Genomic DNA, 20,681 nt, shown 5'->3' with positions numbered 1-20,681 from the left:
GATGGACAACACATTTCACGTTCCTGTGGCGAATCCATCCAATGGGAGTCGAGGATCTATGTGAGCCAATGATGTGCGATAGCTGTTGGTCTCTTGTCCAATGAACGGCGAGAAGAGTTGATAAAGTAAGCCAATGAGACGTCATCAGCATTGTGTGAACGACCGAGGTAGGGTCTTGTCTGCTGGGCTAATTTCGCCGCTTCTCCACCCGGCTGCTCTTTTTGGATATCACTGCAATGGCGGAACAGCAGCAGTTCTACCTCTTGCTTGGCAACCTGATGAGCCCTGACAACGACGTCAGGAAGCAGTCAGAGGTGAGTTGAGGAAGAACGCGTAGTTGTTTTTACGGAGTGACATGTTCGGCGAGTGTTAAAATAACAGAAGAGGAGCGGGGTCAGGTTAGCTAAAGGCTAAAGCAGCTAGCCTAGCCACCCCAGTCTGGCCGCGCGCGCACTGAGCTTTCACGTCAATCTCGGGTAGCCCACGTGCAAAGTGAAGCCGACAGCAAGGAGCAGTCAGCTAGCGTTAACTGCTTCCACCAAGTTGCGTAGTTACGTGGCAGTAATACAGGTTCTAGCCTGTTATACACACAGGTGTGACTGTTTGGTGGCTATGTGTGTTTGTATTACTCTGTCTTGTGTAATTCAAAGCAAATGGTCCCCATTGTTGGCTACAAATCCTGAATTCTCTAACTGACAGTGTGGCTAGGAGAGCACAGGAACTAGCAGCACGAAGCTAATGAGTTGCTGCTACTACTACCACAATGTTGCTAGTTTCTTTTAGCTAGCACTCTGGCGACGTATAGAGTGGTTTGCTAGCTAAAACCGACACGAATCAGAAATTATACCGACATCCATGCCAGCCAAGTTATGGGCGCAATGGCGAGCTAACATATCAACTTAATGTGAGGTTTCGTTTTAGTGTCATTGAGGCCAGTTCATTGATATTCAGATGGCGAACTATGTTTGTTAGCAGTGCTTTTTTCAATGGCCTTCCCTATTGTGATCTGAAATTCCGTTCTACACTATGTTAACGTGTTAAACATGCACTGGTTGAACGATTCTGGTGAATTGTATCGATCTGGGAAGGCTGGATTACCGGTAGTTTCCCCTGTGAAGATTTGTTTGGGCCGTGTCCAGCGGGCCTGTCGTGTCCACTCTTCCAACTCCCCTCACCCGACCACGATTAGCCCTTTCTCGCGGGCAAAGCAGCATTGTTAACACCACGACTTTTTTGGGGATGAGGTGGTTGAATCTTATCAATGGCAGTCAGCGGTTCTCTTTGTAAACCCACAGACTGTCTGCCGCAATGCTAAGCTCAGTGGAATCCATCCTTTTATAGCAACTCTCCCTTTCTATCTTACACACACAATAGGAATTGATCCACCTGTAAAAGGACTTTTAAACCCATATTTTGATTAGCTAAAGACCACAGACACTGTACATTTGTAGATGTGTAGACCCTAGTTAACCCCCACTGAATACATGGCATAGCCCTAAAGCTGAGAAAGTGACCAAAGTGAAAGTCCCACCATTGTATAATGGTTGGAGTGGTTGCATGTGGTGGCATTGAGCCACTAGCCCAAGAAACCTGGTTTACTTGACGAAATCCATTTTATATGCACTGTACAAGTTGTTTACTGTAAACACAGCATATAAGGCCTGTTGTCTCTATTTAGATGTCTGGTCATTATTCAACCAATACAACAGTGGGCAGTGTTGCCAGCACAAGCAAACACGTCTATGTATATCTATCTACAAAAATGAGGCTCATAATATGGTCACACTTATGTACAAATTCTTGTCTTTCTGTTCAACATAAGCGACTGCAGACACAAGCCCCAAAAAATGTAGCCCCCGACAAACAATATTTATTTGCACTTTACAAAAAAAACAGACTCCAATTGCTTATTAAAAGTGGAACTGGCAACAATGACAGTGGGCTGGGTTTCTCCGCCGTCTCAATTATTTGTTATGCAAATGTAAGCAATCAAAATTCATGTAAGAGCTATTTTAAAGGTCTGATCCTGTTTCTCCTGCTCTTAATCTACTTCTTTACCTAGTAAAGGTCTTTGTTTGGATCATCTGTGATAATTTTCCTAAGAGCCCACGCCCGTTCCACTACATCCCCCATAGAGCTTAATGTGCCTTTGCATTTCCCTCGTGGCTCCGGTGATGTAACATAGGAACATTGTAGACACATGCAAATACACTCCCATCATGTGCACCAGAGCGCCATGACTTGTTAATGTTCATTAACGCCATGACAAGACTCGCGTCCCAAGATGTCGGAAAAAGTATTGTTTAATTTTTTTTTAAATGCAACCAGCACCTTAGGGCTGACTTTTGCTCCTTTTATACACTGATCTTCTGATTAAACTGTCTGAATATGTCATGTAGTCAAGTGTTTAGCCAATAAGGAGCTAGTTGTCAGGTGTGAAAAATTACAGGCATCTGCAAAATGCCTTTTCTTTGTGTATGATTCAAAGTGATCCTAACTCTGTAGGTGATACCATGTTGACCATTACTCTGTGGTAGGGATGTCCATGGTTAACTGGTTAACCGTTAAGAAGATCTTTAACCGGTTAATACTAAAGGTTAAACGGTTAAACAAAAGAAAATATATATTAATTTCTCTGAAATCCGGACTCTTATTTTGATATCGCTAAACCGGGTGTAATGGCGCTTTTCCACCGCATGGTATCAGCTCGACTCAACTCGCATTTTTGGCTTTTCCACCGCAATTTCATGGTACCTGGTACCACGTAGCGGCTGCTTTTTTGGTATCGCCTCGCTCTAGGTTCCAAGCGAGCTGAGCCGATGCTAAAAGGTGACGTCGGCAGACGGCCGACCACTGATTGGCCAGAGACTATTGTCTGGCCAATCAGTGGCCAGAGACTACCGGCTTCATTCTGTTTTTTATTCTCCCCAACTCTCCGGGACTTTTGAGTGTATTTACGCCGCGTGCAGCCATCTCTGGCTCTCTTTCATTTGATTTGCATCACAGATCTGAATTTATTTTCCATATATTCGCTAAGCTCACCCAGTGTTGGTTGTTGGGGAAGTTACTTATCATACGAGAGGAGACATGTAGGGCAGCTAGCAGCTAGGCTAATAGTAGCCAGCTGGGACAGACATGATAGCGAGCGATTACATTACAAGCCTCGGACTGAACTGATTACCTCAATAAAATATTCAGGCTGAGTCACGGCTTGCATTTGAAAACACGTATCCTGAAACATGCACTAAACAGTCAACTTTATCATGTCCGTGTTTACGTGCATAGGGATGTACGTGACGCATCCCTACAGCTGACTGTGTGGCAGAGTCACACATCGGGACAACAACCATCCCTTTTAATGGCCCGTAGCAATATTCTTCTACTTCTTTTAGCAAACAGATACAAGGGGGGTATTTCTTAAACATTTTTCATCCGTGTTTTTGGCGGTTGGTTCAGTTAATAGTGCAACAACTGCTCGCAATTTCTGCTCTGCTACTTTGCTCCGGAGTAGGCTTTCAGCCCCTTACGACGACCCCGCCCACGTTCAGCAGGTACTATTTGCGGTGGAAAACGACCCGTGCTGCTACCAAACCAAGTTGAGTCGAGTTGAGTCGAGCTACATTTGCGGTGGAAAAGCGCCATAAGAATGCCAACTGTCGGTAAAGAATGAAACGAGTAGTGTAGGCTACGCTCAACTTTATAATAGGTCCATGGTACACTCCCAGTCACAACTTATGGTCACAACACTCCCCTGCCATGTGTTTGTATAATTTAATTAACAGCGTGGGCTCCCGCTAGCTTAACATAGCGCTAGCATTAGCCTTCTTGAGGTGGATGCTGTCCTGCATCTATCACCGTCTCAGTGAGTGTGTGAGGGAGTGACCGACAGACAGGCAGTGAGTGCCCCTGCACAGACACAGAGAGGTCTGCCATGACTGTGTGCCAGGATCAATAGCAAAAATCTGTCATAAACAAAAAGCGCTAAGTATCGTTATGCAGTACTGATAACGTCGGAGCTTATCAATACTACGGTCTTTCAAAATGTTGCCCCGTGCTCAGCACTACTTAGCACCGGGTTTCGGTAGGCTACCCATCCCCTAAGCCTGTGTGTGTGTAGATGTCCCTTTTCAGTCACTTATTGCACTTTATGCTCCTACATTCGCATACTAGACCTCTTCTCACAACAGACAAAGGTGCCGTGTGAATGTCAAAATGTAGGCATTTAAATTGGCTACTGGTCCCTGAATTGTTTTTAAATTAATATGCCGGTCCTTGGAACAAAAAAAGGTCGGGAGCCCTGCTATAATGCTTCATGTATTTCACTATAAATAAGCTACATTAAATCTTAATGGTTAACTGGTTAATAACCGTTAATTCTGGTGGTTAACCGGTTAAAGAAGAAATTCTAAATGGCCATCCCTACTCTGTGGTGCTTGCATCTGTTACCAGACATCAAATGACAGGTCTCATTCTTACCAAAACCGCCTTTTCTTTGCAGGAGACCTATGACACAATCCCGGGTCCCAACAAGATCACGTTCTTGCTGCAGGCCATCAGAGATGCATCGGCTGCAGAGGAGGTTTGTACACTGTTCTCAATGGGGATTGCATTTACTGTTTGCCTGCCTTGAAAACACCAGTCACATTTTTATTTCATTTTTGGTGATGATATGTCTCAAACGCCAACCAATTAGAGCCATGTATTATACCTTGCCTTGGTGTACTGTATGTGGAATGATAATCATTTAAGATCAGAAGTTTTCATAGTGTCAGTGTTGGGAATGTGACGTCCCATGCCTAGAAAGAGCATCTCGTCAGCATTGTTGCATCATTGACGGCATGTAAAGAATGTAGGCAGGCTCGTTATGAATCATAGTGTTGGCATTTGAGCAGTTCTGTTTGAGTCCACCAGCTGCTTGGTCCTTTTCTTTACCTCAAGGCGGATATTTTTAGAGTTTTGAAATGGGAGCAGGCAGAGAGGTGCTGGGCCCAGGGAGAGAGACTCTGCCTTTCTAAGAAGCTGCATGTTGCATTAGTAGTAGAATGCTTTTATCTAGAGTCACCATTGCCATTAAAGGTGGAGTCTGCGATACTGGGGTTAGCTTGTCATCAAGAATCACTTTTTTGGGCCAAATCAGTGAATTTCTCCTGCCAATCTGCTACCTGTCCGTACACATTTTTTGGGGGGTGTTACACAGACTAGGCATAGTACACAGGTTGCTAGATATGGTGGGCCCCTTTGTTTACAGAGCCTAGGCTGTGTATTAACACTAGAATTTTTTTTACTTTTTCACTGATTTTCTTTCATATTGACCACAAGCATTCTCCAGAATCGCTGACTCCACCTTTTAATTTGAATAATTCACAATTCCATGACAGCTGAAACTTCTTCAGTTCTATAACACGTACACATCACTGTGTTATTGCCAAACTATTTGGATAGTTAAATAAGATTTATAAAACTCTTTTTTTCAAGGTAGAGCTGGGAGGACGGGCAGCAGCAACTGTTAAACATTTACAGACAAAACAAACAAATGCATGACAGTAATCACACAAACGCACACAAAAAGATTGGGACTGAATAAAATGAAGATATGTGAAACTCCTTGTTTGTTTGGGCCAGGTCAAACAGATGGCTGCGGTGCTGCTGCGGCGGCTCCTCTCCTCATCGTTTGAGGAGGTGTACCCAGGCCTCACCGTGGACATGCAGACGGCCATCAAGACAGAGCTGCTGAGCAGCATCCAGCTGGAGACCTCGCCTAACATCCGCAAGAAGGTCTGTGACATCGCCGCAGAGCTCTCACGCAATCTCATCGGTAAGGCTCCTTCACCATTCTCTACAAACGCTTAAATAGAAAAGTTTTAGCCAATATCTCTTTTCACTACTTTATTGTCCTAATAATATTGGGTGTCCTAACCCAAATCTGGTGTTTGAAACATACTTTTAATACCATTTTTTTTAAATGACAAAATGGGGTGCATCCTATATACCGGTATAAGATGCAGAAGTATTTTATTGTGTTACAGTATTTTACTTTACTCGAAAGATAGCGCTATTATCGATTTGGTTCCAATTTGTGATGCCCATCCACAGCTGATGTTGGCTCTTCGTTGTGTTTCTGGAAATAGTTTTAAACTACATAGATGGCCTACATAGTTAGCCCATTTCGGTGAAACGTTTGCATGCATGCACCCAGAAACAGACTGCGTCTTGTATACTGGATTTGTTGGTGCTTTTAAAATAGACATTAATAATCTTGGATTGTGATTTGTGTCTTTAGATGACGATGGGAACAACCAGTGGCCAGAGTTGCTGAAGTTTCTGTTTGACTCAGTCAACTCTGACAGTGTCAATCTGCGGGAATCTGCACTGCACATATTCTGGTGAGCCGCTCTCCACTTCATTCCAAATCTGAACTTCAGTCCCAATTAGATCAATTGATCGACAGCATTCTTAAGGAAGTTTGTTTCGGATAAGTGAGTCTTAAAGAAATGCAAAGAATTTGACTATGTAGCAGCAATTGGACATCTTATTTACGAGAGGGGCGATATTAACCTAGTTGGATAGAGAGAAAACATAACAAAGTGGGTTGTTGTTGGACTAGAAGTTCTTTGAATTAAGATTTCATTGGGTAAAAATGCGCTGTATTTTCTCCCTTAAGCAAGTTTTAATATTAAATAAGAATTAATAAATTGATTGACTGTTAATTTAATTGAAAAATGTCTTCCAATGCCCATCCCTATTCCATATATGTACATGATCCATTAATAAGTCAAATGAGGTGTATGTTGAGACGGATGTACTGGTGTCTGACAATTGTGTGTCTTTTAGGAACTTCCCAGGAATCTTTGGCAACCAGCAGCAGCATTACATGGAGGTGATCAAGCGGATGCTGGTTCAGTGTATGCAGGACCAGGCCAACCCACATGTAAGACGTGACTACAGTTGAGTTGACGCCGCTAATGTCCCGATTTCTGCTAGCATGTACATTGAATTGATTTCCTCCTCCTTCAGATTCGTACCCTGGCCGCTCGGGCTGCAGCCTCCTTCGTTCTGTCCAATGAAGGCAACACAGCTCTGCTGAAGCACTTTTCTGATCTGCTCCCAGGCATCCTGCAGGTAAAATAGCATATGTCAACGGGCCATTTTGAATGGCATTAGGTCTTTGACCATTATGATAGGTAATGACTGTACTACATACATTAGTTATTGATGCTAGCGGATGGATCCCCCACAAGAGTTTCCGGAACATTTGTTTTTTATTATACACAAGCCCCATGAAGAGTGTAAGATTAATGTTGTCCTATAGTCTGTTATGTATTTTATTTTTATTTTTTATTTTATTTTTAACCTTTATTTATACATGTAAATCCCATTGAGACCAGAGACTCTTTTGCAAGGGAGATTATTATTAAAATAATCGTTAGTTGCAGCCCTACATAAAAGATTCAGCTGTTTATTATTTATCAATATTTTGGAGCTCCAACAGTCAGAAATCAGTTAAAAATTTCCCAGCTCTCAATGCCATCCCGAAACTTGTATGCAAATGATAGATCTTGAATGAGCCGCCTGTTTACGTTTCCACAGGAAGTAGCATGGTGCCACTGCAATGAGCGCATTAACAACACTGACCCCCAGCTTCTGTTGCTTTACACCAGGCGGTGAATGACTCGTGCTACCAGGGAGACGACTCTGTACTCAAGTCTGTGGTGGAGATCGCAGACACAGCGCCCAAATACCTGAGACCCAACCTGGAGCCCACCCTGCAGCTCTGTCTCAAGGTCAGTCCCAGCACACTACACTTTCCACTAGTAAAACCCAAAATACTGCCAACATCCGCACGTAAATGTTTTCACCATGTCTAATATATGTATTTAAATATTCTTGTAGTTGATGGCTTTCGTTCATAAAGGCCCATGTAAATTACTGCTCACCTTGGCATGAAAACTGTCAGGTGGAGTCAGCGTTTCCTGAGACAGCTTGTTGTCAAAATCAGTGAATATCTCCTCCCTGTAGCTAGCAACACACCAGTTTACAGAGCTTAGGCTGTGTATAAACACCGGATCACCTGTAGGTACTGTGATCCGAAACATTTACTGATTGCGACAACAGTGATTTTGACAAAAAGCCTTGTCCAGAATTGCTAACTCCACTTTTTTAATAGTTTGGCTGTTTTTGCACATTTTAACCACCATGTTTGAATGTTTGTTCTCAGCTGTGTGCCGACACCAACCTGACCAACATGCAGAGGCAGCTGGCGCTGGAAGTCATTGTCACTCTGTCAGAGACTGCAGCCGCTATGCTGAGGAAACACACGGCCATAGTGGCTCAGAGTGGTGAGGATCTAGCTAACCAATCAATGAACTGATCCCCTCATAAACAGGTTAGTTAAGACAATGTTAACATGTTGTGATGTGTTCAGTGCCCCAGATGCTGACTATGATGGTGGACCTGGAGGAAGACGAGGAGTGGGCCATGGCCGATGAGCTGGAGGATGATGACTTTGACAGGTCAGTCCCACAGTAGAGTTCTAACTGTTGATGGTTGGAGCCAGGGTTGCCGCGGATCTTGAAAAGTATTAAAAGTCATTAAATTTAAGTTTCCATATTCAAGGCCTTAAATGTCTTAAAGTCTGGAATTATTATTTTCTAAATTGATTAAACTGTTCTTGTTACTCGATTAATCAGAAAATGTAAACCAATTGATACAGTTCTATAATTGGTTGAAAAGGTGGTAATGATGGGTTTTCATGTTGCCTTTACAGTGATCTCTTATGTGATGGTAAATGCAGGGGGACATAGTCTTCATTCATAATGCTGAATTTTTTTTATTTTCTGTAATTAGACAGCAGTTGTTAGCTAAAGTGCATTGAATATTTGTTAGTCAGATTTAATGCAACCCTTTACGGAGTATACTGTAGTGTAGTTTGTCGATTTCTGTTACCACGGTATTGGTATTATTTTTTAATTTTAGAGGTCTTAAAAAGGTCTTAAATGTCTTTAAATTTGAACTTTAAAAATGTGCAGATACCATGGTTGGGGCACTAATGTCCCATTGACTTTCCTTTACATATGGATATTGCTTGCTATACACCTTTCTTAAATTGTGTTTATTGTATTTAATTATGTATGTATTCATGAACTGTTCCTTTAGGAAGGGGATTTTTTTAATAATATATCCGATTGTTTTTTGTTAATTTTTTTTTTTTAAACTCCCACTGAGTAATGGATGGTTGGGAGTATACAGAACTTCAGAAACTGTTAAGCTGTTCTATGCCTTTTTGTTAAATGGTTGTTGGTGCAATCACCCGATGGCTAGAAAGAGAACTTTTTAAATTTGTCAAATTTTTGAAACCTGAACTTAAACAAAGGATGTATACTTTAACAATGGAATGGTATATTTGAAGTGTCCTTTGGCAATGGTTCTCAAACTGTTTGTCCCACACCAGTAATGCTGTGGCTGGAGAGAGCGCTCTGGACAGAATCGCCTGTGGTCTGGGAGGGAAAATCATTCTGCCCATGATCAAACAGCACATCATGACCATGCTGCAGAACCGTAAGTCAAAGAAATGACACTTTTTAAAAAAATAGGTTCCATACAAAGTGAAATTATTGGCAGCAAATTAAGTGTTGATTTAAAGCTTTTGAATTGGTTGTGAACATGCGAGATGAACCCAGTGTGTGTGTGTTTCTGTTTCTGTAGCCGACTGGAAGTACCGGCATGCGGGGCTGATGGCTCTGTCTGCCATCGGTGAAGGCTGCAACCAGCAGCTGGAGGCCATTCTCCAAGAGATCGTCAACTTTGTCCTCATCTTCTGCGCCGACCCTGTAAGGAGCACTACTGCACACTGTTTAGCTAAGTAGAAAGACATGGAGTATAGTTGCTCTACGCTACGCATCACTACGCTACACAAACTATGTATATAGTAAAGCATATTTGTTGGTTACTGGTTAGTTTGACAGGCATGTATCGTAACATCCTAAATCTTTTTCTGGCCTACTAAATACATACGCAGGGATTATCTGCCTCCACTCAACTTCCTTAAGTCCTTAACATGTTTTTTCTTGTTTTTGGTCCACAACATTCTTAACTTATTTGGTTACTTACAGGACTTGTGACAGCAGGTAACATCTTGTATTGCTTTTTCCCCTCAGCACCCTAGGGTCAGATATGCTGCCTGCAACGCTATCGGACAAATGGCCACAGACTTCGCCCCTACCTTCCAAAAGAAATTCCACGATAAGGTAATAACAGTGACCTGTACCATTTCTACAAATGTTGGAAATATTAGACATTTCTTTGTAGCGTTTGTGTCTTATTTAATGACATGAGACGTACACAAAGTAACTTGATGAATCTAACCCTATATTAGGGAAGAAATGCGTTTGTAGGGGTTGGCATTTGTAACGTAGCGGTTTTCCCCGGTCTCTCTCTCTCTCAGGTGATCTCAGCGCTGCTTCAGACCATGGAGGACCAGAGTAACCCGCGGGTTCAGGCCCACGCTGCCGCCGCTCTCATTAACTTCACAGAGGACTGTCCCAAGACTCTACTCATCCCCTATCTGGACAGCCTGGTGCAGCACCTTCATGTCATCATGGTGGCCAAGCTGCAAGAGGTACACAGCAATATGCACACTATTTAGTTTGCCTGAACAATGGCTTCCTTCAAGTCTTTTGTGTCATAAAACGTCCAGCCACTGAAGGTATCCTGAGCTGCTTTTTGGAAGTTGTTTCTTTTTAAACAGCCTATGTATTAGTTCTAACATTTTATTTTGAAAAGCAGACGTCGACACACTGTAGTATCCGTGTATAACTTCGGCAAGTTAGGTGCAGTTTTGATACTTTATTATTACATTAATAATGCTTGCGTAGCCTACAATTATATTCCATATCCTATCCAGATAAGACTTCCTTACAGTTACACCGGTTGAAAATGAGAAAAGATGACACATTTCAGCGTTTACTGTAAATCTCGCAATACGGGCGCACTTTAAATATTAGGAGCGGCTGGTTTGACCAAGCATTGGTACACATCGCCCAACCCTGTTCTGGCATTCCTTCCAAAGCCATCATTTTAAACAGTCAGTGTCGGTGAGCCTCCTACATGTCTAGCAGCGGTACTAAACATGTCTCCCTCTCCCTGTCTCTCTCTCTCTCCCTCTCTCCCAGTTGATCCAGAAAGGCACCAAGTTGGTCCTGGAGCAGGTGGTGACGTCCATTGCCTCTGTGGCCGACACAGCAGAGGAGAAGTTTGTGCCGTACTACGACCTGTTCATGCCCTCACTCAAACACATCGTGGAGAACGCCGTTCAGAAAGAGCTGCGTCTGCTCCGAGGGAAGACCATCGAATGCATCAGTCTCATCGGCCTGGCTGTGGGCAAGGACAAGGTACGCTGGCACACCACGCCATCACTTTAGAAGGAGAGCTGTTTCATTTATATTTCTTAATTTTTTTAAATTATTCTTGGAAGTGTACATAATTTAAACACAACTACAAAAGTACATCACACATGCTCACACTTATACATATACAACGTCTCCTTAAGTGGTTGCAGTGCAGAGAGAGTGTGGGATCCTTTCCATATGTAACACAGTGGTTTGATCTTTGTGTTGTCACTAGTTCATGCCAGACGCCTCGGCCGTCATGCAGCTGCTGCTCAAAACCCAGACTGACTTCAACGACCTGGAGGATGACGATCCTCAGGTAGGAACCACATTATGAGCCTCTGGAAAGCTGCTCTAGATCTATATCTAGATCCACGTTTCTTTATTTCCCAGTCGCTACATTGTTGTAAAGGTTTTGTTTTGTGTTTTTTTAGATTTCGTACATGATCTCAGCCTGGGCCCGCATGTGTAAGATCCTGGGGAAGGAGTTCCAGCAGTACCTGCCAGTGGTGATGGGCCCGCTGATGAAGACGGCCTCCATCAAGCCTGAGGTGGCTCTGCTCGACAGTAAGTCACCAGTCATACAAGTACATTATCCGCTCAAATTCTGCCATTTTTAAAGGATTTTTTGACTGAAACCTGGACAATAACACCGACACTGACTGTTTATTACGTTTTCTGTAAAGAGTTTTATGTTATTTCAGAAATGTAATTACGTGTTTAGCCAGCTACAACGTTATCGGTCGCTATTGCATTATTGGCTGCTACTTCAAACGACGTCCAAAACCAATGAAAGGTTTAGTATTTGAGTGTATGCGTCTCTGTCTCTCAGCCCAGGACATGGAGAATATATCAGAGGACGACGGCTGGGAGTTTGTCAACCTGGGGGACCAGCAGAGCTTTGGCATCAAGACGGCGGGTCTGGAGGAGAAGGCCACTGCCTGCCAGATGCTGGTGGGTAAAGCCTAGCTTCTATCTAGCATGCTAAATAGTAGTCAAGCTACTGGAGACAGTTTGAGCCCTGTTTGTGACAATGGTCTGTGTGTGTGTGTGTGTGTGTCGTCTCTGCAGGTGTGTTACGCCAAAGAGCTGAAGGAAGGTTTTGTGGAATACACGGAGCAGGTGGTGAAGCTGATGGTTCCCCTGCTCAAGTTTTACTTCCACGATGATATCCTTTTGTCATGGACTCTGAAATCCAATATGGCTTCCTGTAGCTTTGTCTTGAAAAATCAGTGCTAAAACTGAAAGATGTTACGCAAATTTTCGTTATGACCACTTCATAATTTGATACTCAAACGGGAGAGTGTGATTTGTCCCACCCAGTAATAAACTTGTGACAACACCCGTATTAGTGCTTACGCCGACCAGATATAAAAAATAAAAGTATTGGGCTACGTTGTACATTTCAAGTGAGTCCTGAGAAAAGGCTTTTGTGCCGAGTGTGACAGAAAGACAGTGGTGTTTCCTTAACTGTGTAACGTGTGCGAGTAGCAGCGGCTGAGTCCATGCCCCTGCTGTTGGAGTGTGCTCGGGTGCGCGGGCCAGAGTATCTCACCCAGATGTGGCTCTTCATGTGCGACGCTCTCATCAAGGCCATTGGCACCGAGCCAGACTCTGACGTGCTCTCAGAGATCATGCACTCTTTTGCCAAGGTAACTGTTTCTAAACAGTAATGAATAGTCAGACATAAAAAAAAAATAGAATAATAATCTGCAAATAATAGTTAATATAAATGAGTACACTTAGTCATGTAAAGTGTCTTGGTATTTTGAACAGCTTAATGTAACACATTTATTTTAATTTCAAATGCCTTTGGTTTCTGACCCGAGTTCCTTTCTCTTGTTTAAAGTGCATTGAGTTGATGGGAGACGGCTGCCTGAACAACGAACACTTTGAGGAGCTCGGTGTCATCCTGAAAGCCAAACTGGAGGAGCATTTTAAGAACCAGGAGCTCAGACAGAGTGAGAGTGCATTACAATCACGCAATTAGTTTGTTTCAAGTGCTGGAAAAACGTAAACACACACACACACACACAATCCTCATAGAGAACTTGTTTGTCCTTCACAGCTAAGAGACAGGATGAAGACTACGATGAGCAGGTGGAGGAAACATTACAAGACGAGGTAAAAAGACTTCACCTTAATACATATGCTAAAGCTATAGTGCGTAACTTCTGCTGCCCCCCACAAGGAATTCTGAGTAATTACAACAACATTGTCGGTCGCATCTACATGAGATAAGCCTTCGGTGATGGCGAATGGAATATTATAACTTTTGCTGTACATCCAGGTTTTTTTCTTAGCAGTTAAATCAACAACTGAAGCCAGTGTCTTGGGGTGACACCAGCTTGTAAACACTTCTATGCAGAGAAATAGTTTTGTGCAGCTGATGGGATTGATCAACTTTGTGTCCACTGACATTCATTTATATGAAAATGTACGCACTATAGCTTTAAAGCTGACACGAAAACCCTGGAATAGTTTTGTCTGAAAATGTTTTACTTACCTTAAATCACTCAAAGCATGAGCCCTTATTTTTCTGTTTTTTTTTTGTTTTTTTTTGTTTTTTTCTTTTCTCCAGGATGAAAACGACGTGTACATTCTGACCAAAGTGTCTGACATTCTACACTCGGTCTTCAGTAGCTACAAAGAGAAGGTGCTGCCTTGGTTTGAACAGCTGATGCAGCTCATCGTCCAGCTAATAGTGAGTAGCCCAGGGAATTCTACAGGCATGGAGCAAGGCATTATGGGATGAAACATCAACACTTCATTATTTAATAACTTAATAAAACATTTTTTTTTAATAAAATTTAGTTTATGCATTCTGGTATTTGAATTGGAAAAAATCATTTGAAAAATGTACTTTTTTCAGTAGATTAGTATTCACTTGCATTGGTCATCCTAAACTATTCACATACAATCACAAAAAGAAGATGCATTTGGTAATTTAATACAAATTTCGGAACAGTTTATTACATATTACGTTCAGGTTGTTTAGTACAGTATATCTAATGAAGTGAAAATGTATTGTTTTGAAATTGTGTCCCATAATGCTTTATCTCAATGCATTGTTACAGGGCATGTTTTACTCAGATAAATAAATAAACGATCAACAGTGTGTTAGTGGAACAGTGCCAAACTAAACCCTGTGTGTTGTGCTCAGTGTCCCAACAGGCCGTGGGCAGACAGACAGTGGGGTCTGTGTATCTTTGACGACGTGGTGGAACACTGCAGCCCCACCTCCTTCAAATACGCAGAGTTCTTCCTCCGGCCCATGCTGCAGTCACTGTGTGACCAGAGCCCCGAGGTCAGACAGGCGGCCGCGTACGGCGTGGGAGTCATGGCCCAGTACGGAGGAGAGAGCTACCGGCCCTTCTGTACAGGTACACCAAGGATACAAGGCATTTAAATGGGCAGTCAGCCATTCTGGAGGCCGCTTGATGTCAAAATCACTGTTGGTCAAAATCTGCTCATGATCCGCTACCTGTATGTACTGAGTGTGCACCAAAAACAAATCTGTGTTAATAAACAGCCTAGGCTCTGTAAAAGGGCATGTTGCATGCTGCGGTGGGCCCCTCTGTTTACATAGCGGTTTACAGATTCTAGGCTGTGTATTTACAACAGATTTTTTTTTTCAGCTCACACTTAACCCATTGATGACTATAGCAATCTAGGATGCACGCCCTTAATGCCTGAGGGTTTTCTGAAAAAATTGTACGAATTGTCAAGTCTACCAAAACCTTAATATCTCAGCCTGTGTAGCACATAGAAACATGAAATAGAATACATTTAAAAGTTAAGGTTCACAGGTTTTATTTAAACATGCTCCCTCAGCACTTACAAAACAACACATTTTTTTTAAAATCGTCAATTAGATGGAGGAGAAAAAAAAGAATAAATAATATAAAATATTTAAAAATAATGTGCTAAATGAGGTTATAATCCTGATTCCTTGTAGTATGGATAGTAGTGACTGAGTGTGTAGTGGAGGGATAAACATAGACAGATATAGGAAGGAGGAGATACAGTAGCTTTATTTTATTATTTAGTTCAGTTATCACTGGCACCATAAATCCAACTTCCCAGAACAACTGAAATGCAGACTGACTCCCGATCAGCTGGTCCAAACGGCTGTATACCACGGAGATGAAAACAAAACTGAAACTTAACCATCGCCTGGCTAGGCTGAATTTGAGTTGGAGCAGCAAAATATAGCCTAAATTCATAAATATTGTTAATAAATAGATGCAATGTGTTGTGTGATTTTCGTCAGTAGTCTATAGTAGACCTTGATTCTGCGCTCAGAACGTCACTAACTGTTGTGTTGCTCAGAACGTCACTAACTGTTCTGTAATACACTATCGCTGACACAGCCGGTGTATTTTTATTTTTTTTGGTTGATGTGATTTTTGGCAAACCACACAACTTTTGGGTGGTCTTAAAAAATCAATAAAACCCACCTCATGTGTATTTGAACCAATGACGGTGCATTTTATGCTGCGCACGCCATGAAAAGTAGATAAAGTAACAATAAAGTAACAATGCTGCACTACGCAGCAGCCGACAGGAGATGCAATGTGGCGTCGCGCAGCAGCCGTCATCAATGGGTTAATGGACAAGAACCACATCATGTGGAGATGATCACTGATTTTGACAACAAGCATTCTCCAGAATCGCTGACTTCACATTTTAATAACCATAACAAACTTTATTTAAATAGCGCTTTCCTTAAAAATGTTACAAATGCTTAACAAAAATCTAATCGGTAACGATTAAAAACAGTCAAATCAGATACATCCTCATAGAAACAGTATAATGTTGGGTCCTTTCTTGTGGCTAACTGTCCGTTGTATGCTTGATCCAGAGGCCATCCCCATGCTGGTGAGAGTGATCCAGGCAGCGGACTCCAAGGCAAAGGGCAACGTCAACGCCACAGAGAACTGCATCTCTGCCGTGGGAAAGGTCATGAGGTTCAGGCCAGAGTGTGTCAACGTCAATGAGATCCTTCCCCATTGGCTCACCTGGCTGCCACTCAACGAGGACAAGGAGGAGGCCGTCCACACCTTTGACTTCCTGTGTGACCTCATCGAAAGGTAGGAGCAGAGTCCCACTGAGGCCATGTCCACACGTTGTAACCAGATGTGTGCTTTGGCCTTTGGTCCACATGAAAACAACCGCACACTAAAACCGCAGCGTTTTGAATTCTTTGTATTCGTCCCTGTGTTCGTGTGGACTTTTTTAATTGTTGTAAAAATCAGTGCGATGTTTTTCCTAGCAGGGCGTTGACACAACTGTTGTCTTGTCTCCACAGTAACAACCCCATCGTCCTCGGCCCGGACAACGCCAACCTTCCTAAAATTTTCCTCATCATCGCAGACGGAGTCGCAAGTGAATCGGTCAAGAGTGAAGACGCATGCAGCAAAAGGCTGGCAAACGTTATCCGTCAAGTGCAGGTCAGCCCACACCGGTTTATACCTACCCAATGCTTAATGAGTATTTTCAGGAATATTATCCTCTGCATAAAGCCTGGCCATTTGGTTCTATAGTTGAAGGACAAGATACAAATGTTAGTGGGGGGAAAAAAGTTGAAAATGTATTGGATAATGATTGCTGTCTTTGTGTGGTGCAGGTGTCGGGAGGATTATGGACGCAGTGCGTCTCGACCCTGAACGAAACGCAGCAGAAAGCCATCCAGGACCTGTTGAACACAGCCTGAGCTTAAGCCCCGCCCCTCAGCCCATCTCCCTCACCTCCCTGCTCTTTTTAAAAAGCCCATGAAGAAGAAAAAGTCCATACACTCCCTCTCTTCTAAACCCTGCTCTGACCTGTAGTGTGTCAAACCCTACTACTAATATCCAAAGCCACCTACATTCAAACCACTACTGGACAAGCAGGATGGATAGGTATGACAATGGAGGACATTGGCCATCCACCTCAAAAGACTTAGTGACGCGTCAGCCCTCGGTCTTATGTCTAATATCTGGACCTCTTTTCCTTTCAACCATTCCCTGATGTTTGACTAGCTTCAGCGCCGCCCGACACAAGCTCATTGGACGGTCCGCTGGAGAGGTGCCACAGTTTGGGGCGGAAAAAATATTGGGGAAAGGACATTCTAGTGGACTGAGCAATTTGAATGAGGTGGGAAAAAAAATGCACACTGGGCAATCACTGCCTGCCTGTCTCCTGTGAAATCTTTTTTTTTTTCTTTCTTTTTTCTCGTTCAGTGTTTCCCGGTGTTACCTGGGGAGAAACGGCCTCTGTCCGCCACAGCTCAGACGGCCTGCGTTTCAAACAAGTAACGGCATGTGAAGTGGCTAACTCTTAGAATATATAAATAGTTAGGAAAAAAATTACATCATTGTTGTCTGGGAGAGTTGCCATCGTTTTTTTTTAGTTTTTTTTTAGGTGAAGTCAGCAATTTTGGAGATTGCTTATTGTCAAATTCACATTTTGTCAAGTTGACAGCTAGTGGATATTTAGGAGATATTCATTGATTTTGAAAATAAGCATTTTCCAGAATGGCTGACTCCACCTTTAAGCAGCTCTTCTCCTCCATAGCCTTCCAGATAGCTGTAAACAGGAAATGGAACAGTCATTGGTGAAGTGTTTTACTGAACGGTTCTCAGCCCTCGTAGGTAGCAGAGTCAAAATAAAGGGGCTCTCTGATAAAAGGAGCAATAAACTGTACTTGGTCACGCCACAGTCAAGTGTGTGTGGAAGTCAGAGGAACATGAATTGTAGCGTCTATGTAAATTGCGTCTGACCATGCTCTACTTTATGGTTTTCACCCTTTGCAGTCCTGCAGGTATGTGATGGAATTCCAGAATCTACCAACAATAAAATTCCATTTGAGAATTCTAAAAAGTTTCAATTTATTCAACCCAAAGAAAACACATTTGTCTTGCCTGAAGTTGAATGAGTAAAGAGATACCACTTTCATCAAAGTTGCAACATGTAGTGTCATTTGTTACTGCTATGATAATGTTATTTAACCAAGTCTTTTTCCCCCTCGTCTGGGGGTTGCTGGTTCGATTCCCGCCAAGAGACAGTTTTTTCATGCTGTCAAAATTTTCAATGTTATTGAATTGGAAGTTTTTTTCTTAAATTCGAATACTGGCATTGTGGCTGGAAATGACATATTTTTGACTTGTATTGCTATAGATGCCTAGTTTGAAACGCATTGCATGCACATCATCTCCCAGGACTTACACATTGATGCATCTGTAATAATTATCTACTAAATGTGTCCCTCACATGGAGCATTTTTACAGCATATGAAGCCTCATTTTACAATATTTAATATAAATTTTACCGCTTAAGTGTGGTTTTGAGTAACCACTGCCAGTGATACTTTTTATATACCTGTAAGTCAAGCATCGGAAAACCTTTTCCACAACTGTATATTACTCATGGTGTAATAGAGAGTACTGTGATGGTTAAAGTGTAGTCGGCAGGGCTGACCAGTGTTGTATTACTACTGAGGTCGCCCACTTATGCTTCAATGTTAGTCATTTGGATTTGTATATTCTTTACATCCACAAATCAAAATTGGGTGGAAAAATTCCAAATTTACACTTACAAAAAGTGTAAATATGATCAAAAGTAAAGGCTGACATATATAAACGTATCTATTGGAACACATGATTGATATTAGTGTGAAGTTTTGCTCACAGCTCAACCGTATAAATGGCACATGAATGGTAATAGCCCAGTAGATGTCAGCCAAGCTTCTTTTTTTATGACTATCCTCAGTACTACTTTGAGGTATCTCTAATTTAATTTCACTTCAAGATATGTTCTGTTCCCCTCAGTTAAGATATCTAAATTGTCTTTTTTTAGATATCTTAAATGTTATAATATACTATGTGTATATATAACCTTTTATGAAACAATAGTTTATACAAAGTGCTTTGACAAAGTGAACAAAAGTACATACAAATAAAATACACAGTAATAGGGAAAAGAGAAGATGGAGCAACTTTTAAGGACAAAAAAATATTAGTCAATACTAGTCAAAACAACATTAAATACTGTAAACATGCCTATATATCTTGAACTGGAATTGTGCCTAGCCAAAATAATCTAAACTATATATCTCAAAATTGAATTATGGGTAATCACTATTTAGTTAGATTTCCACTTAATTAGCCTACATATATCTCTTTCATTTAGACTAGCCAAAAGTAGGCCTACGCTGTATCTGTTGCCTAATGTTAATTCCAGGTAGTCAAATGTAGCCATTAAATGTTACATCGGCGAGCCATATAATAGACGTTTGGTCCACTCTGGTTCCTGAACGCACCACAGCGCCCCCTTCTGGTCTGAATCAAACCTGGAACTCCCGTCCTCTCAGCCGCAGTTTGTCTGGATAGTGGACCGCCGTGGACCTGCACCGTCTGCGTCTCTGAAACCATTTCAACCTTACAAATATACAACGGAAAACCTAAAAAGTGAAAGGTAAGCTATTATAACCATTTAACGTATTAACTTTACTTTCACGAGGAAGCTATTAAATGACTGTAGCCCAGTCAAAAGCATTATTGTTCCACTTTTTGTGCGACATTTAGCCTAAAACCGAATTCCAGCCAAAGAAAATAACAGTGTTGTTTCCGAGTTGTTTGGGAAACACATTTAGAAAAATAAATACTAACAGTATCTTTCAAGTTCTACTGATAAATTCGGCATAGCAAAAAAAGTTTTATCGACGAAAGAGGCCTTTTAAAATGTCTACTTTTAGACCTAATGTACTGTTGGCAACCAGTGCAAACGTTGATTAAGGTTGTGTGAATTAAATTTTTTTTTAAGTATGACACTTCTTAAAAGTTAAAATCTTTGCTGGTTTCTATTTGGATCTAGAAAGCTGATTCGTTTTTGTCATGACATTTTCTCAGAATAGATGAATGCAGCCTACAGATAAACGTTCTATTCAAGCTATCTTAAAACACTTTAATTTTATATTCTTACTCATTTGTGTACGTGTGTGTACTTTTTTTCTTCCAGCTATGCTATTGTTGTATTATCACAGTTAACATGAATTGAGAAGCCAAAAGCCTTTATGATGACAGAATTCAGAATTGTAAAACTGAGCCAAATCATTTTAGGGAATAATATCAGATGTTATTAATTGATAGTTTGTGGTCTAAGATATTAGGCCTACTGTATAGGCTACAGAATATTTCTTTTCAAACATCAGCTTAAAAATGTGTCTGTGAGCTGAGGGAAAACAAAGAGCCTTTACTGTCATGGAGGATTTACTACCGTGCTGCTAATGCTAATATATAAGCCCACTTAAAGGAA

The 20,681-nt window shown here is 41.8% G+C and overlaps 1 protein-coding gene across 1 annotated transcript; it reads left to right on the top strand.

Annotated features, from left to right (window-relative positions):
• The first annotated feature begins 173 nt into the window (after positions 1-173).
• On the top strand, positions 174-18,313 carry kpnb3 (karyopherin (importin) beta 3). The gene is made up of 26 exons (XM_080053128.1): positions 174-314; positions 4,499-4,579; positions 5,623-5,815; positions 6,281-6,383; positions 6,832-6,928; positions 7,015-7,119; positions 7,659-7,781; positions 8,216-8,336; positions 8,423-8,510; positions 9,449-9,555; positions 9,703-9,827; positions 10,155-10,244; positions 10,442-10,615; positions 11,169-11,387; positions 11,620-11,703; positions 11,819-11,951; positions 12,217-12,338; positions 12,456-12,552; positions 12,864-13,036; positions 13,234-13,345; positions 13,453-13,508; positions 13,966-14,088; positions 14,548-14,767; positions 16,249-16,477; positions 16,696-16,837; positions 17,014-18,313. The coding sequence occupies exons 1-26, from the start codon at positions 237-239 to the stop codon at positions 17,098-17,100; spliced, it is 3,282 nt and encodes a 1,093-aa protein (XP_079909254.1). The 5' UTR covers positions 174-236; the 3' UTR covers positions 17,101-18,313.
• The last annotated feature ends 2,368 nt before the right edge of the window (positions 18,314-20,681 follow it).

Source organism: Ammodytes marinus, assembly GCF_949987685.1.
Source record: "Ammodytes marinus genome assembly, chromosome: 24".
In the NCBI taxonomy this organism is placed as follows: domain Eukaryota; kingdom Metazoa; phylum Chordata; class Actinopteri; order Uranoscopiformes; family Ammodytidae; genus Ammodytes; species Ammodytes marinus.
Note: the sequence above shows the minus strand (reverse complement) of the source record. Positions and strands in the feature narration are given on the sequence as shown.

What these genes read in the sequence shown, in the direction of transcription:
- kpnb3 (XM_080053128.1), top strand. Translation starts at nt 237, where the DNA reads ATGGCGGAACAGCAGCAGTTCTACCTCTTGCTTGGCAACCTGATGAGC. An exon ending in TGGAGGATGACGATCCTCAG is followed by an intron (nt 11,704 to 11,818) that starts GTAGGAACCACA and finishes GTGTTTTTTTAG; the next exon opens with ATTTCGTACATGATCTCAGC. An exon ending in GAACCAGGAGCTCAGACAGA is followed by an intron (nt 13,346 to 13,452) that starts GTGAGAGTGCAT and finishes TGTCCTTCACAG; the next exon opens with CTAAGAGACAGGATGAAGAC.